At 42.6% G+C, this 27052-nt stretch overlaps 1 protein-coding gene across 10 annotated transcripts; it reads right to left on the bottom strand.

Annotated features, from left to right (window-relative positions):
* SF3B1 (splicing factor 3b subunit 1) lies at window positions 1-27052 on the bottom strand. Of its 10 annotated transcripts, XM_081904636.1 has the most exons (25): window positions 26906-27051; window positions 22084-22250; window positions 21782-21883; window positions 20745-20859; window positions 18856-18935; window positions 17669-17836; window positions 16876-17113; window positions 16199-16411; window positions 15811-15932; window positions 13667-13864; window positions 13473-13574; window positions 12765-12944; window positions 12160-12246; window positions 11386-11656; window positions 9826-9971; window positions 9585-9731; window positions 8891-9016; window positions 7964-8185; window positions 6778-6960; window positions 6570-6681; window positions 6354-6474; window positions 5981-6112; window positions 3722-3994; window positions 1379-1595; window positions 1-644 (listed from the first exon to the last, which is right to left on the bottom strand). In XM_081904636.1, exons 1-25 carry the CDS (start codon window positions 26931-26933, stop codon window positions 486-488), a joined length of 3909 nt encoding a protein of 1302 aa, XP_081760762.1. In that variant the 5' UTR covers window positions 26934-27051; the 3' UTR covers window positions 1-485. The 10 variants fall into 10 exon arrangements, 8 of the variants coding, with proteins under 8 accessions (XP_081760762.1, XP_081760764.1, XP_081760763.1 ...); XM_081904638.1 differs by lacking the exons at window positions 20745-20859; window positions 21782-21883; window positions 22084-22250; window positions 26906-27051 and adding an exon at window positions 19264-20682 and having other exon boundaries at window positions 18856-18932; XM_081904637.1 differs by lacking the exons at window positions 20745-20859; window positions 21782-21883; window positions 22084-22250; window positions 26906-27051 and adding an exon at window positions 19268-20682.

The following is a 27052-nucleotide window of genomic DNA, read 5'->3' as shown; positions in this document are numbered from 1 at the left end:
TCAAAATGTGAACATTTCTCTTATTTATTCAAAAGCTAGGGTATGACAAAGAGGGTTAAAATGCAGTATGCCACCTTTTTACATAAACTGCTTGACGATCTATCAGAGACTTGTTAAAGTGTCTCCCTTCTGAAAAATGCTCACACACACACACATAACCATTAATATTTTATACACAAATGTTTATTTCTCAAATAAACAGCCCCTTTAAACACAAGGAATGGAATCTAAATCCTCATCAAGATGAATCCAAAATGAAATCTTTCCAGTACTCTGTAAATCACTGCTCTTGGTCACTACTGGCTTTAACATCAAAATCAACAAGGACATGTTATGTAAAAATCATGCTACTGGATTTCTAAAGCTCTGCGCCTCTGATCCGCTCTACGGTGATCTGCGGTGTCTTAAAAATTGTACATCACCAGATCTGAACCAAGTGTGGAATAGCTGTGCACTAAACACAAAAAAAAGAATGAGAAATAAAATTACAAGACATAATCGAGTTCATAACGAATGTAGGTGTTCTTTTCGTCATTGTAGATTCGTGGGTAATGTGCTATTAAAGCATCCTGTGAACCAATGTAGATGGAATTGTAGATCTTCCAGTACACGTCTCTGACTTTTCTGGCAGGGTGAAACAGACCCTAAGAAAATAGAAGTAGGGGAATTAAATCACATTGCCAAGGTTTTTCCCCCCTAATTTGTTTAAAAGAAATGACAGTTTATCCATAGGGAGCCAGAATCCTAGGCATTGCAAAGGGTGTTCACAACTAAATATATACAAAATGAGGATACCTCTCCCCTCTTCTAACCCTCTCTTCGCCCCAAGAAACTTGCAAGCTGCTGAAGCTCAACGTTTTTAAAAACATCTTGTATAGTGGAACACAGAGGATGGGAGTGGCGAAAGTCACACTGCAGATGCATAAAACCTCTCACATCCACCCAGAGGGTTCCCCCATCACAACCACTGTCTTCTTTAGCTCAGCTACAGCACAAACCAAATGTTACACTGATTTGTGACTATTTTCAGCTAATGATTTATCAAGGCTTCCTAAATACGATGCTTCAAGGCAAGTCATCAGGAATGAGCTATGCCCCAAAATAAAAAGGTGTCTTATAATTAAAAATTTCCAGCAGTCATTCTACCGCTACAATTGTATTTCAATAGTTCTCAATATGTCAAAGAACTCCCCTGTCTTCGTTAACCGTTTTACGGTTGTGCAATATTTAACCAATGTTTTTCCTTGCCTGTTTTATTCAGGTGAGCTTATTGTGTTTGTTCATAGAAGTCACCCTGAGAACGCTGACAAAAAATGCGACACGGAATTTATTCCAAAGTCTGCTCACAAACCAAACATTTTTACTTAACGAAATTTACCTGTAAACAATATTGTAACATTCGGCAAGGTCCAATAGCAACCCTCAATCCTTCCAGCGCTCCCATAACTGCTTGGATGACATGGGGCGATGTCTCAAACACATTGGGCCACACGTAATTCAGTAAGTGATTCAAAGAGTCTTCGCAGCCAAAGCCATATACTCCAAGCGACATATGTTGTACTACAGCACTAGCGGTTTGTCTGTGAACAAGGTCCCTGAAAAGGAAATTGCACAGGCGTGTTTAGGTTTGGTTTTTGCCAGGTTGACAGAATGTATGTTACAACATGACTATATGTTGGAAGTTAACCTATTTTTGGTGACATTTAGCTTCTTAAAACCACTGTCCATCCTCAATCATTTTAGATACTTATACACTGCTTCGCCATTTTAGCAACTCACATTATTAATAAAAACCAACCACGTTAAAAGCAGTAAAATTCACACAACGGCGTAGAGAAAAGGCACAAAGAAATAAGCAGGCAGCTGTAATAATCGGGAAACAATATAATAAAAAATGATTAAGGGAACAATTAAACGGCAGAGGCCACTTAACCATGTGAAGCCTTAGAGAATAACCTGGCACCCAAATGATAATGCTGGTACCTCACAGATTTCCTCAGACACCACCAGCTTACCGTATTTTTCGCTCTATAACACGCACCTGACCATAACACGCACATCGTTTTTAGAGGAGGAAAACAAGGGAAAAAACATTCTGAATGAAACAGTGGATGTATCATTTTTGTGCTTCATGCTGTGGCCACAGACATGTGATCTGATGGTGAATTTGGGGTGACCCAATGCAAAAATCCTGAGAATCCCTGTGGATCCATGCTTTGTAACCACGTTTTTGCACCATTGCAGCCCCAGGCAACAGTGGGTGTGTGATTTTTGGGGGGCAGGCTGTAGCCATGGACATGCTATGTGCTCTAATGGTGAATTTGGGCTGACCCAATGCAAAGACCCTGAGGATCCATGCTTTGTAACCACGTTTTTGCACCATTGCAGCCCCAGGCAACAGTGGGTGCGTGATTTTTGGGGGGCAGGCTGTAGCCATGGACATGCTATGTGATCTGATGGTGAATTTGGGGTGACCCAATGCAAAGATCCTGAGGATCCATGTGGATCCATGCTTTGTAACCACGTTTTAAGTGGGGAGGGAAGGAAAAATATAGAAGGGACAAGGAGCACGAGAGGGGTGTGCGGAGAAGCAGCTGGCTGACAATGCAGGAGAGGGGTATAACGGGAGGGAGGAAAGGAAGGCAAAAGTTTTCCTCCACCTACCCACCCAAGCCAGCCCTCCCTCCCTCTCTCTCTCTCTCTCTCTCATCTGCATGTTTTCCGCTGCCTGCCGAGTCCCCAGACGCAGCAGCAGCACCACCGGGGACGCTCTGCTTTCCTCTCTACTTGCCTGGAGGGGAGGGGATTTCACTGCTCTTTGTTCCGTCTGAGCAAACAGCAACCGAAACAGAACAGGGTGGGCAGTAAGACCCTGAGGCAGAATGCAGGAAAGCAGCAGCCTCCGATTTTTGCCATGCACTTGGGACAAACGGCTCCAGGGACCACACATTCGCTCTATAACACGCACAGACATTTCCCCTTACTTTTTAGGAGAAAAAAATCTGCGTGTTATAGAGGGAAAAATACGGTAATCTCTCAACTCTGAGAAGGGCCTCTGAAGATGATTTTAAAGATCTAGCAAGTTCATGTGGGAGTTGGTAGGCCTTCAAACTTTCTAGCCCCAAGCCACTTAAGAGTTTCATACATTAACACTAACACTTCAAATTGTACCCAGAAACAGACTGATATCCAGTGTTGATCTTGCTAAAAAAAATTGGTAACAGGCTAACAGTTGGAACAGTTCCCAGAGTCCAGGAGGGGATAAATTCAGAGTGGCTTAACTACCGCCTCCCTGGGCAGATGTTAATCAACCAAGAAAAGTAGAAAGCTATGCTACACCAAGCGCCATCTTTTCCAGCCACAGCTATGTAAATGAAGTTCAGCCAAGCAATGTGGCAATTGTTTAAGCTTGCTTTATGTATACTGAAGAGAAAGGCAGGGATTCTAAACATCCATCCTTCCAGGGAAGGGGAAGGCACTTGGGATCCAGGAAAATCAGCCCCACTCCTTCTTCCCAGAACTGGTGGCTCACACAGGCTGCTTATCATGTATTCTGGTCAATTTTGCTTTTACAAATATTTCCAGTGTTTGCTTATTACATGCCTAGAAAGCAAGTCAAGTCTTGTGTCTGTCCCCCATTTAATATTCTCCAGAAGAAGTGCATCAAATGAAAGATGAAGACAGTAGCACAGTTTAAGCCTGAGGAGGGGAGTTTACTTGCCTGTCCATTAAAGCATCTTCAAGCAATGGGGTTACAGCATAAATGTAGTCCTTTCCCATTTCTCCAATATACTCAAAGAGGAAGGAAAGTGATTTTAATACACCATTCTGGACATTCAGTTCTGGAACTCTGTATTCATTCATGAGCGCAGGAAGCACTGTGAAAGGGGAGCAGGTTTCAGCTACAATAGCTATTGCTACTGTTGTACACACTCTGTTTTGTCTTTCTTGGACTTTCAAATTATTTAGCAGCGTCGCCAGCACGTCGTGTGGTCTGGAAGAAGAACAAAGCAATAAAAAATGTTAAAATAAAGGAACCATGGCACCCACAGACTAAGTCCTTTGGGGTAAGGCCCGCCATACTTGCTCCTTGTAATATGTGATGCACACAGATTAATATTATCAATTAAAAAGGTATAAATGCAGCATCAAATTTTTGATGGGATTTACATTTTGTGGGTTTGTAATTGGTTCACTAAGTTATACCCATTGTTTCTCCAGTTTTTTCATTCAGATGCACAGCTCAAAAGGATCTAACTCCCCCTTTCTTTGCAGTTGTGTTAACTTTTCATTCTCCAAACCCCAGACACACATGACTGACATCGAGAAGTACTGAAATCAACAGACTTCATTACTTAAGTCCATTAATGTCAATGGGCCTAGTTGGAGGAGGTTAAAATCACCCTGTATGTTGGAAAACAGGACGTTAACACTACTTCAAAGAGAGGGAGAAGTACTGTATTTTTCCGTGTACAGTGGTGCCTCGCAAGACGAAATTAATTCGTTCCGCAAGTCTCTTCGTCTTGCGATACACGGTTTCCCATAGGAATGCATTGAAAATCAATTAATGCGTTCCTAGGGAAACCGCCTTCAGACCAGGTCCGGGGACAGTCTGTCCCTGGACCTCTTCTGAAGGCTGGGGGGCGGGGAAAAGGGCTTTTCTTCCCACCCCCAGCATTTTAAAAAACCTGGGACAGCGGAGGACTTCTCCGCTGTCCGGGGCGATTTAAAAGCCCCTGGGAAGGCAGGCAGGGGGGACAAAGACTTTCGCCCCCCGCCCGCCTTCAGAAGGTGTTCCCGCCCCCCGCCCGGCTTCGCAGCAGCGCTACGAAGCCCGGCGGCTGGGGCAGGTGTTCCCGCCCCCCCCACCCTGCTTCGGAGCAGCGTTCCGAAGCGGGGTGGCTGGGGCAGGTGTTCCCGCCCCCCGCCCGGCTTCGCAGCAGCGCTACGAAGCCCAGCGGCTGGGGCAGGTGTTCCCGCCCCCCCCCCCGCCCGGCTTCGCAGCAGCGCTACGAAGCCCGGCGGCTGGGGCAGGTGTTCCCGCCCCCCACCCCGCTTCGGAGCAGCGTTCCGAAGCAGGGTGGCTGGGGCAGGTGTTCCCGCCCCCCGCCCGGCTTCGCAGCAGCGCTACGAAGCCCGGCGGCTGGGGCAGGTGTCCGGGATCTCTTTTGAAGCAAGCGGCTGCGGAGAGACGCGATCTCCCCGCAGCCACTTGCTTCAAAAGAGGTCCGGGATCTCTTTTGAAGCAAGCGGCTGCGAAGAGACGCGATCTCCCCGCAGCCGCTTGCTTCAAAAGAGGTCCGGGATCTCTTTTGAAGCAAGCGGCTGCGGAGAGACGCGATCTCCCCGCAGCCGCTTGCTTCAAAAGAGGTCCGGGATCTCTTTTGAAGCAAGCGGCTGCGGAGAGACGCGATCTCCCCGCAGCCGCTTGCTTCAAAAGAGGTCCGGGATCTCTTTTGAAGCAAGCGGCTGCGGAGAGAAGCGCTCTCCCCGCAGCCGCTTGCTTCAAAAGAGGTCCGGGGGCAGCGGGAAGAGCTGCCCCCGGACCTCTTTTGAAGCAAGGGGCGGTGGGGAGAAGCGATCTCCCCGCCGCCCCTTGCTTCAAAAGAGAAGACCCGCTGTCCCCGGGGCAAGCTTCGTTTTGCGAAGCAAGCCCATAGGGAAATTCGTCTTGCGAGGCAACTCGAAAACGAAAAAACCTTTCGTTTTGCGAGTTTTTCGTCTCGCGAGGCGTTCGTCTTGCGGGGTACCACTGTATAAGACATGTATTTTTCTGAACACAAAATTAAGAAATCGGGCCAGAGCCTGAACCCGGGCCAGAACCACCCACACCCAAATACCTGTGCATTCACCATTCATCTATAAGACAATTTCCCAATTTTAGACTAATTTCTTTTAGCAAAAAACCCTGTCTTGTCCACAGAAAAAATACGGTAGATTGTGTTGAGCTGTGTGTTTATACAGTAAGGGACATGCTTACCCAATAGCCTTTGCAATATAACCAAATGTGTTCACAGTTGCTCTTCGGATGGCTTTCTTGTGAGCTTTTAGCAACTCCAGCAGTTCAAAGCAGATTCTCATCCACTCTCTTGCAGAAACATATTCTGCCCCCCTGGATAAAAGAGAGAGGAAAGTTATTTTTTAATGAAGAAAAGGAAGTGGAAACCTTTTACGCAAACACCTAGATCCGTAAGATGTAGTTGCACTATTTATTTTGGATTGAACATTACAGCAAATGTTGAGGTACTAATAAGTGCAAAAGAAATTACAGTACACACATATATAAAAGATACTCTACACAATACAGACCTGAAGGTTAACTGTACACTTAACAACAACAAAAAATCATTTACCTGTCTGCAATACGCCCAACCAGGTCAATACAATTCTCCTGCACTTTTTCATGTCTGTTCTTCAAGATAGGTGTGAGCCTTGGCAGCAAGTCTTTAATCGGAGGGGTCATTTTGTGCATACCTGTTCAACATAGAAAAGGATACCTTGAGCCTCAATTTCCGTCCTTCCAAATCAAAAACTCACTTTGATGTTTTTGTTATAAAAACTACACTTACCTATGACGTTCACAATAGCTTTAAGTGCTCCGAGAATACTGCCCAATACTTCAGGGTATTCTTCACCCAGGTACTCATATAATACCACACCCAAGTGTCCCATCAATTTTTCCTATGAACAAAAAAGAAGAAGCAACAACAGCTTGTAATCGAACGTCTCTAGACACAAAAGCAATGTTTAAGGAAAGTGATAAGGAAAAGTATCTACCTCCTGACAAGTCTTCATGACAACTGCAGTACGGGATATCAGGTCAGCAGCTTGCTGCCTTACTTTGGCCGACTTGTTGTTCAAACGCCACAAAACCGTACCGCAGATCTGGGGCAAGTACGGTTTAACTCGCTTGCCGAGAGCATTGACCACTGTTCCAAATCCGTTCAACATCACGGAGTCCTGTTTACAAGGAAGTTATAAAGCAGAATGTCTTAGTATTGTTTTGTCACCAACATTGGATGTTATTTGACTTTCCTAGCTTCGCTGTCTCGTTCTGATATGCTAGGTTTTGACCTCATCTACATTTCTCATAGGGACACGGATGGCGCTGTGGGTTAAACCACAGAGCCTAGGGCTTGCCGATCAGGTGGTTCGAATCCCAGCGACGGGGTGAGCTCCCGTTGCTCGGTCCCTGCTCCTGCCAACCTAGCCGTTCAAAAGCACATCAAAGTGCAAGTAGATAAATAGGTACCACTCTGGCGGTAAGGTAAACGGTGTTTCCATGTGCTGCTCTGGTTCGCCAGAAGTGGCTTAGTCATGCTGGCCACATGACCCGGAAGCTGTACGCCGGCTCCCTCGGCCAACAAAGCGAGATGAGCGCCGCAGCCCCAGAGTCGGTCACAACTGGACCTAATGGTCAGGGGTTCCTTTACCTTTACCATGACTTGACAATCAAGCACAATTTCAGGTATCAGCCCTGAACTCTTGCATCATCACACCAGCAGAATGGTAAAAGCTGATTTGAGCCCCAAAATGGAAACAAACAATTCACCATTGACAGCTGCTTAGTAGGGACGTATACTGAAGTGGGTTTAACTGACACAAGCATCACAAGTACCTCAACTCATTCAAAATCAAAGACAGGAAGGACCTTGTGGCTGCAGCCTGAGTACTTTCTCTCTCCATCCAGATGACTGTTGCCAGTCATTTGTTGGGCTGGGAATAAAATAGTGTGTGGGCTCAGTCAGATATCTCCTATGGCCCCCTAACAACTAAAGGGATAGCAACTTTTATTACCCCCAGAGTCCCAAATGACTTGTGGGAATGTTTGTGCAGATGGGCTGTTTTTGAGCATGGACTATGTTACTGCTAAATTTTTAATTCTGAAGTCTAGATTTTTCCTTTCCGACACAAATATTAGAAATAGAAATTATGAATAGAAATTATGAGTGTTTCCATATACCTCTGTGGTCTGTTCTTGGAAGGCATACAGGATACCATCAATAAGCTGTTCTTCCAGCTTGTGGTCAATATCAGCTGCTCCCAGATTCCCCATGATTTTCTCAATCGTTTCCATAACCATCTTCCTGTACTGCTCAGCTTCATCTTTCAGATCATCCACAATCCTGGAAATAATTTCCGCTGCTCCAACTTTGTTTGCAAGCTCCACAGTTGTGTCAACCAACTGAAACAGGCAATTTTTATTTTATTTTTTGAATAAGCAAGTTCCATACCACCCCTATTCTGTTCCCCCAAAAAGAAATAGAAGCAAAACTATGTTTTAGGGATAAAAAACAAAGAGTTTGGGTGAGCATTAAAATTAGGTTTTCGGAGGTTGCTAGTATGCAGGAAATACAGAAACTTCAGGGTTGCTATTAGTTTAGGCCCTATAGATTGATCTGCAAGCAATGGAAAATTTATTTACTCATAATTCTGCACGGGAACTTATAACCCGCTCCTATGCATATTTACCTGGAAGTAATTGTTATGTTCAAAAAGGCTTACTCTTAAGACATATGCATAGAACTGCAGTCCTAAAATTCTATTATTGGTGGCATCACTACTATAGTATATGTGAGTAGCTGAAACACAGCATATCTGAGCTGAATATTCTCACTGAGTAAGAACTGCCAAACTTTATGCAACTTGAAGTTTGTATTAAAACTAGCAGTAGTGTAAACATGGTTCTTTTATTGTTTTAACCACACTGTCCATCGTTTAGAGACTAAGGTGTGAAGTGGTACACAAATGGCTGAAATGAATAATAAGGCTTCCAGTAATCCACCCAGAATTAGCATTTATGGTTTCTTCTGATGGTACAAATATTGCTTGTTTCCAACACACTTCCAAATCTGTTCAAAGCCTTCTCTAACTAAGAAGCCAACAGTACCTGTCTGTAATTCCTTCTGTCCAGTGCCATTCTGTGCTGCCAAAAGTGCTTGAAAAATGGGGGCAGAATCTCTGTTTTAATGTAGTTTGCTTCAACACCATCTGTTCCACAGCACTGCTTTACTACCTGGAAGGAGAGGAAACAGCCAACATGAATACCCTATTTCTCCTTGAGAAAAAGTTATGATAAAAGTTTCATTATACCCAATTTCAATTAGACAAAATGATTCTGGGAAAGCAGTATGTTAGAAAACTGTCTTATAAGGCAACTAATTAAAAAAATGCATTCAACAGCATGGCACAGGAAGCTCCTGATTCAAAGCACAGCTCAAGCACAAACTCATTGGGCTGATCTTAAGCAAGCCCCCATATCTCTTGATCTCAATATTCCTTTCTGCACTATGGTGAAACTATTACCCTTTCAGGATCCATGTCTATCTCATATTCATATATATTCTCTTATATATATATTCTCTCGCTCTCTCTCTCACACACACACACACACGGGGTGTAATTAATATATAATGTATAAAAATATTATATAAAATATTACGCTTGTTTTTATTAACAAGTCAAAATCAACAGTTACGAATACATCTCTCCCAGCACGGGGAAGTGTAACTTTCTTTGTGATTTGCATACATCCTACTCTTTAAAGCCTCAAATAACATCCAGGAGATATTACATTTGCATACCTTCAGCACAATCTTTTTCATTTCTTCATCAGGAGACTGGAACTCTCTGATAAGGATCAACATTACTTCCCTGGTATAGTAATTGGCATATTCTGCATCCATAAGTGGAATAAGGTACCCGATAGCTTTTAAGAAGGCAGCCAGACCCTGGTGGTACAGAATTTTAGAAACATGATTAAAAATCAGTAACATCCAGGCATGTTCTCTTAAAAATGAGCTGATTGAGGCAACTCAGGCTTACCTTTCCTCTGTGCTGGCGTATACCCTTCCACAGGGGCTTTAAAACAGAGTCAAATGATTCTATGCCATAGGGAGTTGCTGCCTCGGCTAAAGCAGCAATAGCCAAAGCACTGATGGTACGTACTTTCTGCTGCTCATCCACCAAGCCTGCAAAACAAACACATCACTCGTTTCATCTTGCAGAGACACAACTGAAGTGACGTCAACAGATATCAGGGCACAACAAACACATTTCAGGTGATGCCCAGTTGTGGCAGTCAGCTTGCACCACAGCAGGCATTCTGTGAACAGGAGTCCCTTCTTAGTACAACACAAGTGCTGGACACAATCTTGTGCTTGTGAGAGAGATTGTGAACCCCCTGGCACAACTGCAACTCACTGACAGTTTAGCTTTGTGTGCTACCACCTGTGCAACAATGGCAACTCTCAAACCTTTTCGTGCAGACATTGAATTGGATCCCACCCTATGCTTACCAAAACCCGCACAATTCATGTTAGAAGATTTTTGGAGCTATAAAGCAATGTCTTGAGAGACCTCAACAAGTCAGCGAGAATATCCCAAGTCATCCCAATCCTACAGCCTAATCCAGTGGTGGTAAGCCTTTTGGCCAAGGCTGTCACAAATCTACACCTCACTCTGACGTGTATGACTACAGTACTTGACCAACTTCCCAGGTCTTGGTATAGCTTTGTCTCTGGTCTAAAGAGGTCTTAACTTGAAGAGTAGCACAACGCCAAGAAGCAAACAGGACTGCAAACCTAACTTCAGCATAGCCTCCAATCCTAATCTCCTATACTGAAAGTTCGTCTACCCATAGCTTAACTATTTATCTGTATAATGTTAAAAGGGTCAAGACTGATATAAACTCTCAGTTAATTATATATAAAAAAAGAACGTTGTAAAACTGATGTTATCTCCACCACCAAGTACACACTACATTGGTATGCCAGCTGCTAAAAAGGTAAAGGTCCAGTCGTGACCAACTCTGGGGTTGCGGCGCTCATCTCGCTTTATTGGCCGAGGGAGCCGGTGTACAGCTTCCGGGTCATGTGGCCAGCATGACTAAGCCGCTTCTGGCGAACCAGAGCAGCACATGAAAACGCCGTTTACCTTCCCGCTGGAGTGGTACCTTTTATCTACATGCACTTTGACGTGCTTTCGAACTGCTAGGTTGGCAGGAGCAGGGACCGAGCAACGGGAGCTCACCCCGTCGCGGGGATTCGAACTGCCAACCTTCTGATCGGCAAGTCCTAGGCTCTGTGGTTTAGCCCACAGCACCACCCGCGTCCCTCCTATGCCAGCTGCTAGTCACTTGCAATACTGCGATAACCAGAATGCACACTTTGCTGGTGGAGCTAAAGGTAAGATGCATTTTATGAACAGTCCAAATTCTCCTCTCTGCATTTTGCTTTCATACACCCAGCAGACTTTACTGCAAAGAGAAAATCAAAGATGCTCTGATAAAACACTGATTTGCCATATGACCCATTAACAGCATTCAGCTAAAACGCACTCCCCTGCTTTAGGACTTGAACGCTATGCAATTTTACATCTACTTACCATGCTCAATAATTTCAACCAAACTTCTGAGATGAGGTAAAATGGCACAGCCCATAAGAATAGCAATTTGCTGCACAATCTTGATACCAGTGTGCCTAGCTTGCCAGGACTTCTTGCTTTTACACACGGCTTTTAAAAAAGGCAATAGAGATGGAATGCCCAAAGCAGAGGCAACCACAGCAAAGGCTCGAGCCGTTGTGTTACGAACATATTCATCCATGTTATCGATATCAGGTCGCATAGTGGAAATCATTGTTGCCAGTCCGGCAGCCTGAAAAGACAAAATAAGCAAACAGGCTGCTATTGCTGACTTGCACAAAGCATTTCTACAATCTAAATTCATGATCGAGTAAGAGTTTGGATTTGATATCCCGCTTTATCACTACCCGAAGGAGTCTCCAAGCGGCTCACATTCTCCTTTCCCTTCCTCCCCCACAACAATCACTCTGTGAGGTGAGTGGGGCTGAGAGACTTCAGAGAGGTGTGACTAGCCCAAGGTCACCCAGCAGCTGCATGTGGAGGAGCGGGGAAGCGAACCCGGTTTCCCAGATTACGAGACTACCGCTCTTAACCACTACACCACACTGGCTCTCAGTAACACTGGCTCTCACAGTAAGCCTGTGCTCATTTTTCAAAGCCATAAAGCAACAGTATCTTGCCTCTTCACAATATGCAGTCAGATTGGTTGATATGCTTATTATGTTATCCCAGGTCAAATTTTCAATCTCTGCTAGTATTAGCATAAGAAAAAGAAAGAATTTATGGTGTGTTTACCTTAGCCAAGTTGGAAATAATTTCTCTGCCTTCTACCCTGGCATAGTAGTCTTCATCAATCAGCAACGGTTCAATGACCACAAGAATCTGAAAAGGGTTAAATGAAAGTTAAAACACTTAGGTCTTATGCAAATACAGCTTTAAAACTGTGTTAACTTCAGTAGTAGCTAAACTCAAGAATGAGCTTCATAGAAGTTGAAGGTTTCACGCTTTCCAATTCCAAAGAAGTCCTCATTTGCATTTATTTAATCCACATTGCAATTCTCTGTTATCCTCCTACTTTGGTACCTGGCACTAATAATTTAATGCTAATAAGGACCGTTCCTACTTCCAAAAATAATATTATAGCTGTGGCAGCTAGGACTTAAAGACCTAAGTTAATAATTTGGAATTCAAAATTTAAACGCAGCTAAATGAAGGGCACCAACAGTGCTTTAACAACACTGCTTTTTTCTATATTTAATTGTGGAAATAATATATTTATAGCTATGAGCCTACAACACAATAGGGAGCACAATCATCTGTCATTCTGAATATATACATCACAGGCTTTCATTAAAATCATGTCATTCAGAATGAAAGTACTAAATTCCAGTGAGACAAACCTTGTGGACATATGGTCGGACCAGGTCATCTAATTTGTACAAGATTCTGTCAATAACTTTGACAAGCAAATGGCGTTCTTGGTCTTCAAGAGTTGGTGACATCAGCAAGGGTAAAATCTGGTTGAAGAGCGGGCCTGCCCCAAATTCGCGAGCTTTATCAGTAATCTGTCGCAAAGCAGCCTATGGAAGAGGGGAAATGTAGCATAACATTAGATACAGCCTGCTCTATTCATTTTAAAGCCCAGCAAGTAAAAAAATTAAAATAAAGAGGTATGTTTCTATGGTATTTAATGCTCTTTTTTTAAAGACATCTTTCGAAGCATCATTTTAATGATAGGCCAGGCCTTTTCTGTAGAATTGGAAAGAACCTTAAGGGTCCTCTACTCCAAGTCCCTGAAATACAGGAATCTCAACAAGATCATAACTGAATTTTATGCGACTGGCAAGATGCATATGAGATTTCTGTTCTTAATCTTTGTTTTTATTTTTGCTGTACACCACTTCTTCTAAGCAGTCTTCTAAATATTTTAGTAATGATGGGTCTTGGAACCAAAAATGCCGTCCAGCTCCGGCAAGAAATTATAAACATAATAATAATAATAATAATAATAATAATAATAATAATAAATTCAGTCACAAAGTACAGGGCAAACACAAGACAAAGTAAGCAAAAACAGTGGATGTAAGAGGGGCAGTGATCTAACTTACCTTCCTCATGGGAGGGGTGCCATTCTTAATCTTCAAAAGCAATTTCATTATTTTTCTTTCTTTCTGTTCCTCTGGACTGAGTGTTGATTCGTCAACATCAACCTACAGTTAATTACAAGTACGTTGGTTAATGCACATTTAACGCCAACCTCCATACAGTGTAAGAAAACAACAGAGACAAGCCAAAATCTCACCAGTAGTTTATCGAAATACTGTATGTCATCTGGTTTTAGGAATGGAAGATTTCCTGAAGGCTGGTCATTGACACTTTTCATGGTCCTGTCCTCAGTTTGCATGTGGAATCCAGTCATGCCGCCCAGAGGTGTTGGCGTAGCTGTAAGTTTACGAGCTGGAGTACGGATAGGGACATAACCCGCTGGAGGAGGGAGAACCTAAAATGAAAAAAAGTAAGTGTTCAAACAAATCATCGGAGAGATTAAAATTGTGGTTTTTCCCAAAAAAATTATTGACTTTCCAAAATTTTAAACAAAAACAAAAATCATAACTGAACTTGATCCAATCTTAGTAACATTAAGTGACTTCCTCAAATCACCCTAGCTGAATTTCAGTGTATATCATTGTAACAGTTTACCAAAACCAATTTTTCTCATAATATTAACTTAATCACTTAACATCTTTCTTTCTTTTCATTTTAACTTTAAGCATATTATTCTCTAACATCACATAATTAAATCCTAAGCCTATCTGATATTTGCAAATTTTTCCAATTAAGTTATCTTAACGTATTTAAGTAAATAGTCTTTAAATTTCATCCATTCTTCCTGGTACTCCTCCTCCTTCTGGTCACAGACTGGTCGCCTAGCTCCAATTAAAATTGTTAAACACAAACAGCTATGCGCCAACTGGCAACCATACTGCCCCCAACTGGCTCAGAAGTGGCAATTTACCGGCAGCTGCTCACCTGAGCAGAGCCACTTCCCAAGAGCCTGCTCAGGAAACAACTCTGTCCAATCTGTCGGATCTCAGCCAGTTGGAATCATCTTTCTCAGCTTCTTGGAGGAGCCCCAGAAGAAGCCTGTGCGTCAGTGCAGAGGCCTCCTTAATGTCACTGGGAAAATGAGGTGCTGCGAGCCAGCTCTAAAATCTTGCCCAACTCTCACGTACTGAATTTAGTGTGCTCATCTTCCAATTTTGTCTCTACTTAAGCTGCTCTGGAGGGGATGACACTGGAGACCCTGAGCAGCTTTGCCAAGGAGAATTCAGCGCCTCAGACTGAGAGCACTGACCATGGCTAGTGTGAACTAAAGATGAAGAGTTTGGATTTGATATCCTGCTTTATCACTACCTGAAGGAGTCTCAAAGCGGCTAACAATCTCCTTTCCCTTCCTCCCCCACAACAAACACTCTGTGAGGTGAGTGAGGCTGAGAGACTTCAGAGAAGTGTGACTGGCCCAAGGTCACCCAGCAGCTGCATGTGGAGGAGAGGGGAAGCAAACCCGGTTCACCAGATTACGAGTCTATCGCTCTTAACCACTACACAACACTGGATCTCCAAAAAGAGTGTGTGAGAGAGCAAGTACAGTGGTACCTCGCAAGACGAATGCCTCGCAAGACGAAAGGGTTTTTCGTTTTTTGAGTTGCTTCGCAAGACGATTTTCCCTATGGGCTTGCTTTGCAAGACGAAACGTCTTGCGAGTTTGTTTCCTTTTTCTTACAACCGTTAATACCAGGGTGCATCCGCGCTCCGCAAGACGAAAAATCCGCAAGACGAAGAAACTCGCAGAATGAATTAATTTCGTCTTGCGAGGCACCACTGTAATTCTAAGCACAGGGGCTTTTTAGACTGCTTCTCCCTTAAGAACACCTCGCTCTCCAGTGCAAACTGCTTTTGAACTGAACCCGGCTATACAAAGAAGGCTCCTCTGGGTTAGGCCCCATAGAATCACAGAACCATATAGAGATGGAAGGGACCTTGAGGATGATCTAATCCAACCCCCTGCAATGCAGGGATATGCAGCTGTCCCAGATGGGGGTCAAACCTGCAAGCCTGCCATTATCAACACCATGCTCTAACCCACTGAGCTATCCAGGTTCCCATGGTTAAGTTTAGGAAACGGCTGGATTCCACCCAGGATTTTGAGACCGTTCATGGTAGATTTTTAAAAGCAAAACAACAAAGGGATCGCTCAAAGTGCAGGCACAAAAACTATTAGGTTACTACGAACGGAGAAGATACATCAGTCAGGTCCTGATTCACAACACGCAGGCAATATTCAAAACATAGGTCCGTTCCTGAACAAGGCACGTTAAAGTTAAGGAAAACATTTTCTAAATTCATGCTGATCCTGCAAGTGATGGCTTGGGTCCATCTGCTTACCCTGTATCCCTCAGGAAACATGGCATCAAGTTCTTCATCAGAAAGGGGCCTATTTCTCTCATCTATTTCTCTTTCCCACCGCCAAGCTTGGAGCTGTTCAGGAGTCATGCTCATGATGTGACCTACGTTGAAATCAACAGATTATGTTGTTAGCTGCGTCAAATGATCTCCCTGTTCAAACGCACGGCGCAACAAGCAAAGACGTATATACATCATTATGGCACACGGCCAAATTTCAAGCTCGAATTATTTAAGCAGACAAGCATTGCACGCCCCCCTTTAGGGATAAGCAGAGTAAGCTTGAAAACCGCTTTTCTATTTCATTAAGTCTTTGCTGAGTTCCAGCATGTTTTACGCTTGGGCTGTTAAAAAAATAATTCAAGCATACCTGGTGTGGGGGTTGCCATGTTCATAGCTGGTGTGCCAATTGGTGTTTTGCCGGGTGTCAACACAGGGGTGCTCCCGCCCATCTGGCTTGCAGGCGTTTCATCCCAACGTGATTTTCTTTTGCTTGCCCCAGGGGTTGGGGTTTCGCCAATGGAATCGCCGCCTCGATCAGTACGAGGTGTTTCAGCCCAACCACTCCCATGTCCAGGAGTATCTGTAAGACAAAACCCACTTGCTTCAAACTGATTCCAGTGTACAGAGACAGATGATCTATTCTGAAAGTGAAAACTCACTGCAGGTTCCAAGAACCTTTTCAATACTCATACTTCCCCAAGATGTTCAAATGCAATCATGAACGTTACTCACAAATATGTAAAGCTGTATTAGTTATACTCAGCTTTGCTGAGCGACTGCAATCCTTTTATTAGCTTTTATTTCGGAGATCAAGATTAAAATAAGTTTCTTTAAATACATCTGAGAGGTTCCACCTGCTAAAATGGAAGATTAATTTTGTCCCCTTTGGTCAGAAGACACACACATCTAACAGAGAATTGACATGCTTCTTAGTATTAATAGAAACAAAGGAGATTGCATAGAACTTCTTGAGGATCTTTGGATTTGGCCTTAGGGTTTCATGTACATTGACAAGCAAATAACAGATCAGGATGATAAAAATACCTCTTTCTGTTTTGGGAGTCTCATCCCATCGATTTTTCCGTGCGCTAGAAGTTGCACCTCCATGGCCTGGTGTTGCATGCCCAGGAGTATCCCCACGCCCAGGTGTTGCAGCTCCTGCTGGTGTATGGCTAGGAGTTGGATCCCAGATTTTAGATCCAGGTGTTGCTCCAGGTGTCTCACTACCCTTTGCACGGCCAGGTGTTTCATCCCATCGCAAAGACGGAGTATGTCCAGGGGTCTGAATAAAACAAAAAAACAGGTGCTATATTGCACTACTTGCAAAAGTACTTAAGATTGCAAAATACTTGGGAATTCACATCAACTATCAGGTGCAGATCACTGGTTGTCTTTTTTTAACCCAGCAGGTATTGTCATTCACCTTTGCGGCTTTTATATATTCCACACTAGAGCATTACATTGATTGAGAGATCCTAAGGCAACCTGTTGCCCTCTTTTTGAACTACAAATCCCATCAATCTCAGCCAATTGGACTGCTGAAAGGCACCAGGCTGGGGAACACTGCTATATGTGCCTGGTTTGTATGAAAGGGAAGGCAAAGTGCTGGGGACTCTACCCTCTCCATGGAAATCTGTGAAATGGGTGAGCATACCATGCCATCCATACTACCTAACTGTTCTCTGTGCTGTAAGCCAGGTGTGGCCCAAGGGTCACATGGCAGTGGCCCTTGAATTCACAAAGTAAGAAAAAAGGATAGCTCTACATACAGCAAAGGCTCGTGAAACCCCAGAACTCAATGACTTGAGACAAGCATTCACTATTATCACACCCTTACCTCGGCTTGATCCCAGTTAGATAATTTCTTCGGTGTGGTACCAGGAGTCTGGTCAGCAGTCTGATCCCAACGCCGTTTGCGTTTTGATGGTGGCTGGGACGCAGCACCATTGACGACTTTAAGTTCGCCGGCCTTAGCCTTTTCTGCTAGTTGCTGCCTAATTTCCCTCTGTTAAAAGATAAAACAAATAAAGGTATTATTCTTCCAATACTGTCAGTTTAAAATAAATTCCACACTCCTGTGCTAGTGGAGCCTTTTCAAATCTTTTGATCTACACTTTTATTTGCATTTTTGTAAACCTGTAAGCTATTCAGTTGGCTATCCCCTAATTGCGATCTTTTTTTCTTTCTTTTTTGCTGCTATAACTTAATTCTGCAGATAAGCATCTGCCAATTATTAATGTCAAATAATGTAGCCAAAAATATCAACAGGCTACACTGAACAGGACGTACTCAAAATATTCTTGATCCTCCAAACCCTGGCATGGGCTCCCTCGCTCAGATTCCCTAACTTATATATTCCTGCTTAGTGCAAGCAATCCTTTGCCATTACGTCTGAACTGACAATAAATTGGTTTCTTCCTGCTCAACTGGATCCAAGCGTGGGATAGGAGGAAGGAATCGTTGAACCTAAAGGCTGCTCCTGGTGCTCCATACCATGTCTCGGAAGCCTGGATTTTTTATTTCTGAACAGATTCAATATTTCGACCAAAAGAACAAGACAATTAAATGTTTTCTTCCTAAAAACATGTGCAGATTCACCATGATAACATTTGTTTTGCTGAATCCACAATACTCAATTCACTGAATTTGCACATATTGTCCACCAAGAACGTCACATGCAGTTGCACTAGGCCCAGAGTTGAAGAACTCCTGGCCATCTTCCGGGTGCCTTCAATGTCTGCTGCCTCCACATGTGAACTTACTGGCAACAGCACTATGATCCACAGTGGGCAGTTGTGAGTCACCCATCATTTAATTTCCTCACAATCCTTTAACATGGTGTTCCTCCAAAACATATAGGAAAATTTAAAATTGTTCGTGCAATTGGACAAACAGGTCAATGGAGGATGGACAGGGAGGAGAGCCAATTCATGAGATATCTGAGCATCGGTGGGCTCTCAAAAGCTGCCCGATCATCAGCCTAGACTGCAACCAATTAAAATTTAAAGTGGAATTTTAACCCACCTCTTCTTTTGTCAAATGTTGTTCACGCATAACATCCATATATGTTCTCGCATTCATTTTAGGGTCAGGTGTCTTCCCTCCTGCAGAAGAGAACAGCAACAGGACAGAAGTATAATAAGTACAGGAGATTAGGAAAAGTTGGCTTTTAAAACTGCCCTACTCTAATATTACGTTATGCCAAAATCAATTAATTTTACTGTTTTGACTGAATTGGTTTTTTTAAAAAAAGATTACATGTATCTTACGTTTATTCACTTTGCTGATCAATTTAACCTGTTTGAACACAAACATAACTACAACAGTTTAAAACAAATATCTTTTTTTAAAGGAGATAAGAATGATAAAATGACAGCACAGTTAAAAGAGTCTTCAGAAGTGATGGGTTCCTGGGTTGCTAATCCGGAATACGTACACTTTCGTGCCTTTGTCTCCATCAGCAGTTCTGACTTCAAGCAGCAGAATAGAAGCCTAGAAAATTATCTCTTTACCATTAGTAACACTTTGGAAAGATATTTATAAGCAACACATTACCTTGTTCAAGCTGATAAAGCCTATGCTATCTGACTACGAACTATTGTAAACCTAGATAATAACTCAAAATTGTTTTTTATCATACAGACCAGCTTATATGCTTCGATGAATCTGGACCACCATTCCCAGATTCTCATTTTGTGGTGACATGTTAAAGGGCTTCATTTAAAGAGCACACAATTTCTCCCCCCACTGATTCTGAAGGCACAATTATTACATTGTGAGCTGATTCCAATAAACTATATTCACTATAAGGATACTCACAGGCAAATGATTGTTTTTCCCACATCATAAGATATACCAATCTATATCTTAAATTTTATTCTAACTTTTAAATATTTTACAGAAGCCCAACTATATAGTAACAAACTTAGCAAGGATGCACTGCTCTTAATGTGCAGATTGGCTATACATGTAGTATAGCATTAATATTTAGGACAAAATAAAATTCTTAATACATTTTCTATGCTGAAGATCATTGCCCAATTGGCAGTGTCATTCTGACACTAGCTTTGATAAGGACTTTCCTTTGGGATACTTTTTCACCATTATCTACACAGGATGTGTTGAACTGCACCCTTAAGAATGCAGACAGGACTGGCATATAGCAGTACTGCTGTAGGAAAGAAATTAAGGACAGTTAGTATGGGCCTGTGAATTCTGACAATACATGTTTATATCAATGACAGTTAAGCAAGTAAAATCCATATCCCTATCAATTCATGCAGGCTGAAATGCTAATTTACAAAAACCTGCAACCAATTATAGTTTTAACCAACAGGTGCCCTCAGGTTACCTGTCAAGCTGACTCACCTGAGGAAAATTTCCATCAGGCCCACTACTGCCCCTTGCACTGACCTACAGTCTAAAATCATCAGAACAGACTTGAACTATTAAAAAGTACCAAAGCCTCTCAATGTTACTTTTGCTTCATGTAGCTAATCTTCCTACTGAGAATGAACTGCCATGTTTGCTTAGCATTTTAAAAGCAGCAATTCTCTTGTGTTCTAATTTTGGACTGAACCCTTCCAGAAAGCTGGAAGGTTCTTGAGCACTAAATATACAAGTTGCTCAAAGTATAGTATACATAACCCAAAGCAAAAAAGAAAAAAGAGAAACCTTTAACCCTTTGTGTTTCTATGGCAATGGCTCATTATTTTCTTGTCCTTCTACCTGGAAAGAAAATTTGTATTATAAAAGATGAACAAAATGGCAAACTACGATTTCAACCAACTCTTAAAACTACATAAACTAAAAATTCCTGAATTTATAAGCATGCCAACAGAAATCAAAGGGCTAAAGACAATTTTTAGGGAACAAAACTCGTAAGATCCAGTGAAAAAGAGAAAGTAAGTTACCATCTGCAAAAGGATCAAGACGCTCAGGGGAAATAATCATCATCCGCCTGCGGTTTTTGTATTCATCTTCCCGATCAGCGATCTTTTGTGGGCGATGCTCAGCAAACGGATCATACTAAGAACCAGAAACACAAAATATGGGTTTTCTTTTGTGAGCCAGCAATGTAAAAAGATAAGGAAATTTCCCCAAGGTTTTCTATTTCCTCTTAAAGGAAAGACTACTTTAGCTGAAGGGAAATTGTGTTCCCAATTCACTACAGTTCGTAGCTGATTATATTCCATATTCCACTTACAAATTAATTTAGCTTTTATTTTAAAAACAGTTAATCATTATTCCCTATAAAGCCCTTCCAGAGCAAGAATTTTTCTTCACTGCCAACAGTAAACTTCACAGCTGGTGTCTTTTGCCAAATCACTCTTATGTTTGGTGCAGAAGGTGCAGCTGGGGCAGAATGCTGCAGCACAGTTAAGCAGAGCACCTGGAGAAGCACATATTAAACCTGCTCGGTGGGAACTACACTAGCTGCCAAACAGTTCCCAAGTCATGTTCAAGGTCTTGTTGTTTATATATAAAGTCCTGAATAAGTAAGGACCGGGCTACCTGCCTTCCCCTGTACAAACCTCCAAGGTAACATAGATCATCCAGGCAAAACAACAACAACAACTTATTACTTATACCACTGTTTTATTGGTTTTAGGCTGTACTTTTAATCATATTGGTTTTTTTAAAAAATATTGTACCCCACATAGTTTAATACTATTAAGTGGCTTCTAAATGAAGAAGTCAGGTTAAACAATAGAATTAAAATTTAAAAACAATGAGTGGCACACAATGAAATGTAATCATTGCACACAATTGCATGGAGCTTTCAGCAGCTTACAGAATAAATGACTAATTCACTTGCAGTGTGTATGTTCGTGTGCACGGCCACAGGTAAAATCTCTCACATCTCTGAGTATTTTGTCCCCATTATTCCTCCCAGAAATGGAAATAGAAGCTTCTACTTCCTTATTGTATTATATACTGAAAAGTTCACCTGTTCGGTTGACTGTGGTATGTCATTAAGGAGTGCCACTGGTGCATGGTATCCAGGTTTCTTCTGGCCAAGCAAGCTTGTAGAAGAGTAGTCGTCGTCATCCTATACAAACAGGAACATTTAAGATTTAATTAATTGTTCATTTCTGTATTTAAATTATGGTTTTCGGGATGGAAGGCTTTTTTGCAAACTTTAAATGGGAGCTGTAGCCAGAAATGTAAAACTTACACGCCTTTTCATCTAAGAACAATTTCAACAATATGATAGACTTTGTTTTGACAGTAACGTATTGGTGTACTTACGTCTTCTAGCTCAGTTGCTGCTATTGAAGTTACATATCCAGCGAATCTGCTATCACTCCCGCCATAGATCTCTTGGTCATAATATCCTGTAGAATCAAGGCCCACTCCCTGAGCTTCATCAAGGGCAGCTTTTTTGCCTTGGATTTCTCGAATCTGTGCTTCGATATCTATGACAAAGGATTCAAATGCTTTAATATATATATATGTATTTTTAAACTGATTCACAAAGGCATGACCAAAGGTGTTACTGGAAGGATTTCATCAGCTTCTCCAAGGCATAACCAAAGAGCAATCTAGCAACTGTTCTGCAGTGCTGAACACATACAGCATATGTAGGAAACTACAGGGATGGAAATATTCAGATCAAGGGACACCCATCCCAAGGGGAAACCTTTCTGGGACTGCAAGCAAGTGGTGGGTAGACCAATGAATGTACCCCAGTGATGGCCAAACTTGGCCCTCCTGCTGTTTTTGGACTACAACTCCCATCATCCCTAGCTAACAGGACCAGTGGTCAGGGATGATGGGAACTGTAGTCCCAAAACAGCGGGAGGGCCAAGTTTGGCCATCACTGATGTAACCTATGCTTTTGTACGGTGAGACATTCTAGTCACACACATCAAAGGTTTTGAGATAAACACCCCCACAAATCCTCCATTCAGACAATCAAGATGCACTGTTCAAGTGTGCAATACAGCACAGCAAAAGGACTTGAAATGGGCACAGAGAAGGGGTGTGGTCAGGAGAGTGAGCATATTCCTAGGAAGCAGTGTGGCTTATGTAAAGACGAAGGGCCTGACAGAGGATGAAATAACTTTCTGTTAGGAAAGTTGCAGTCGTATTGATGAGGGAGATGGACAACCTCCAAGGTCCCTTCCAACTCTAAGCTTCTATTATTAACTATTATTATCACTGTTCATAAAATATTGCCTCACTTGCAGGATTTGTTGGATCTGCCTACTGTAAGGTCATACTATGACAACTCTCCTGTAGGCCTTCTAAATACTGTATACCCAGATAATAAAACATGCACTAAAATGATCACTCTATGTCACTCTAATATAACTTAATTCTAATCTAATATCACTCTAATCTAATGATCACTCTATGTCACTCTAATATAACTTAACTCTAATATAACATGTCACTCTAATATAACTTAACAGGAATTAGCTGTAGTGAGTCTTCTGTGCTTCCTTTCTGATCCTCCTCTACAGCTAGGAGTTGGGAGTTCTGAAAGTTTTGCTTCCACTTTTGGCTATTCTTCTTATTAGGTTTTTTATCCCCTCTTTTCCTCCCAAAGGAGTCCAAGGCAGCAAATACTTTAAAAACCCTAAAAACTAACAAAATAGGCTTATATCTAATAACTGCAAAGTTACAGGAGACATATCTTTCAAGATCCTTTACCCCCACATGCCTGGGGGGGGGGATTAAATTTTAGTTGAAAATGAGATGTATACAATACTTAAGTTTCTTATCCATGCTACATTTCCTATATTAAGGACAAGAACTGTACTGTTGGTTTTATTAAAGTATAGCTATATTAACATTATTTGAACCATCTTTACAAATACAATTAGGATAAGAGCAAGCTACTGCACTCATTATTTTCCTAGTTAGGGAAATCAATGGTTGTGTGTGTTAGTTTTCGTTAAGAACACTTTAGTAAACAAAATGAAGATTTTATCATTTGGGCTTCAAAACCCTATACCTGCCTCTTTTGTTCTAGTAATTTCTTGCTACGGAAGCTATTATCAAATGGGGTCCCCAGTATACAGTACACCACAACTTGCTACAGCCAAAACTGTGAAATCAAAGATGTATATGTCCGACTTTGTCTTATCAGCAAAAAGTTGCACAAACCACCAGGTATGGTACAATTAGTACAAATACAAATAGTCGGCCTGCCCAGATGATTTCCCCATTCAAAAGATATGACATACAGAATGGCTTGCAGTAAGAGATTTAAGCAAGAGAGGAACTAATTCTTGTTAAACTATATTAATTAATTTTACTACATGCTGCTCTAGGGCTGCATCCAACAAGCCATACCATTAGAACAAAATATTCCACCTGTGCAACAGGACTTCATCTCTCTCCCCTCTCCCTGCATGCTCTCCTAATCTGTACTGGTGGAGCTGAGAATAGATTTGGAGGTGCACAGTGAGAGACAAGAGAGAGGCGGTCTGCTGCGCAGGCAGAAAAGCCCTTTTGTTAAAGGGGGTACTTCATTTGACTCAGCCCTCTACTTCTGAGTTCAAGTTATCTAGCCTTTTCCAGACCTGCACTTTTATTTTTTTTAATCTAACAATAGGATTGTCTAACTCTGAATCGTGACTATGACATAATGGAACTGGGCATACCCCAACTATTAAGAACACTCTGCCTCCAGCAGAACCATCTAAAATCCATTCAATAGTAAAGCTGAGGTGCCCACATTTAATCTCCAATCTTATTAATAAAGATCACTATGTATTATTGTGATTAGGCTTACTGCACCATAAATTAATTATATATTCTTATACTTAACAAGCTTATAATTTCACACTCAAGTTATGTTAAGAAGCCTTGCAACAACACATGTTGCAGCAAGATCAGGAGTATATATGATGGGGAAACCATGAAAGAGAAGACCGTTCCTAATACTGCAATCCAAAGCACACTTACCTAGAATAATGGTTTAGACAATGTCAATTTGACATTTCCGAGTAAATGTGTTTGAGATTAAATGCTAATCTACAGTAGTCACATCTTTGCAAAGAAAGCATCTATATATTAAAACTCCAGTACTGAACCACAGAAGGAAAGAGATTATGTACCGATACTTGCTTTAGTTAGAAGAAAGGGGACATGGTTAACCCTTTTATAGTTACTGCATTTGTGGAAAGCAGTGGAGAATTTCCTCTGCTACAGGGTTCTATCCACATCAACATGGGAATGTTCTTTGCCAGCTGCATAAAGTATTTTACTAATTACTCTGTTACAACAGCATCATTCCTGGTTTAGGAAAAAAAGACATTCCCACATTAAACTCATTCAGTGTCCTTGTCTGGAAAGCTACTCCCTTCATAACCTTTTAAAATAAGAAATTCATCCCTTTTGCCTTACAAAAACACAGCTGTTCAACCAGGTAGGAACTTCTAGGCAGACATCTGCTATGGTATCAAGCTTAAAGTGAAACACAAGCACCCTTGGCGCCCTTGGTGGGCTCACCGTTACCTCCCAAGGGCAAAGCCAGATTTCTCCAAACACACCAATGCGCTTAGGAAATTGCACACGCCACTAAAAACCACACACAGCTCTTGCCACAAAGCTTGCAGAAAAGCCGCTTAAGACTATGAACACTGCCCCACCTTCTAACTTGACCTCCTTTCTCACTTCTGCATCTCCTAGCAGCTTTCCTCAGTATGATTCATGGCATTGTTGGGCCATGTGGACTGCCCCCCCAAGCGACCCACTATAAAAAACCCTCAGTGTTAAGCAATAAGCCTCCCTCCCCAAGAAACATATGTGCAACACTTTCCACAAACTGAGTCAAAAGCTGAAAAAGCACGTAAACAAGCTTTCTTGCACTAGCCAAAGGCCACGGGCGAAAACCATACTGTTGAAGAAACAAATATCTATAAATCTGTTTATAAAAACAGAACCTCTGCCTGAACCAGTGTTAGAAACTGAGATATGAAAGCTAGGAGCTAAATGGCACCTTAAACCTGGATTATGGGCACAACAACGGAATATCTAGGCTTTTTTATAACAAGAATACAAAGCTGAACATGAATGAACTGCAGCTAAAATATGCTCATTTTTCACATCGTTTAGTCCAGGGGTCAGCAAACTTTTTCAGGAGGCCAGTCCACCGTCCCTCAGACCATGTGGGGGGCCGGACTATATTGAGGGGAGAATGAATTCCTATGCCCCACAAATAACCCAGAGATGCATTTTAAATAAAAGGACACATTCTACTCATGTAAAAACATGCTGATTCCCAGACTCCCGCGGGCCGGACTGAGGTGACTGGGCCACATCTGGCCCCCAGACCTTAGGTTGCCTACCCCTGATCTAGTCCTTCCTTGCCCACCCCCCATAATATTCTTAAGAGGGTCTCTTCTCCAGTCTTCAGAGAGTAGCTGGGGGAACAAAAAGGTCCCCCTTTCCTTCCACTCTGCAGTTTTAATCTGAGGCGCAGTACTGCGCCCAGAGCTCAGAAACAGAAATCCCGTCGCAAAACGCGCCTAGAACCAGTGGAGCTCTGAACACTGACTCAAAACCACCAAAATGAGGCACGAAGTGAAATACTGTAGAGGAAATCGTGGCCCTCTGCACGCCTCTTGCGAGTATTATCACATGCGAGGGGCCCATTTCCTTTTCGCACTTGTCCTCCGTGGCGAGTATTGCGAAACGCGGTGTTGCGCGCACGGTTTTGTACTGTAAAACTAATAAAAACAAATAAAAATGGTGTTCATTTCGTGAAGAAAAATTTTTTTGGGGGGGTGTAGCGGCTCACGCTGGTTTCTGGTCCAGAGCATTTCTCTCTCACAAACAACACCAACACACACACATCTTTGGCTAGGCCTCCTGAGCTGAGGCCTCAGGAAAGGCGGGAGGCAGAGGCCAGAGCGGGAAGGAGGAAGGAAGAGACCGCGCCAGCGACGCCATTACGCGCAGGCCTAGCCCCGGCCGAGGCGCGCGAACCGTTGGGCCGCCCGAAGAAGGCCCTCCGGCTCCCCCGAAGCGCGTGAGGCGGGGGGGGGAGCGGAAGAGGGTTTCAGGCCCGGAGTCGAGCCGGAGAAGAAGGCCCGGCCCAACCCTCCCCGTCCCTTACCTTCGTGAGTCTTGGCGATCTTCGCCATTTTGTGTGGAGCTCGGGACAAACACAGCGAGCGAGATGGAAGGGGCCCGCCGAGCTCCGCCCACTCGTCGACGTCGACTTCCGCTATGTGGGACCGACAGACCGGAGGGTGTGGGGAGG

Source organism: Podarcis melisellensis, assembly GCF_964234715.1.
Source record: "Podarcis melisellensis genome assembly, chromosome: 1".
NCBI classification, from domain to species: Eukaryota; Metazoa; Chordata; class Lepidosauria; order Squamata; family Lacertidae; genus Podarcis; species Podarcis melisellensis.
Note: the sequence above shows the minus strand (reverse complement) of the source record. Positions and strands in the feature narration are given on the sequence as shown.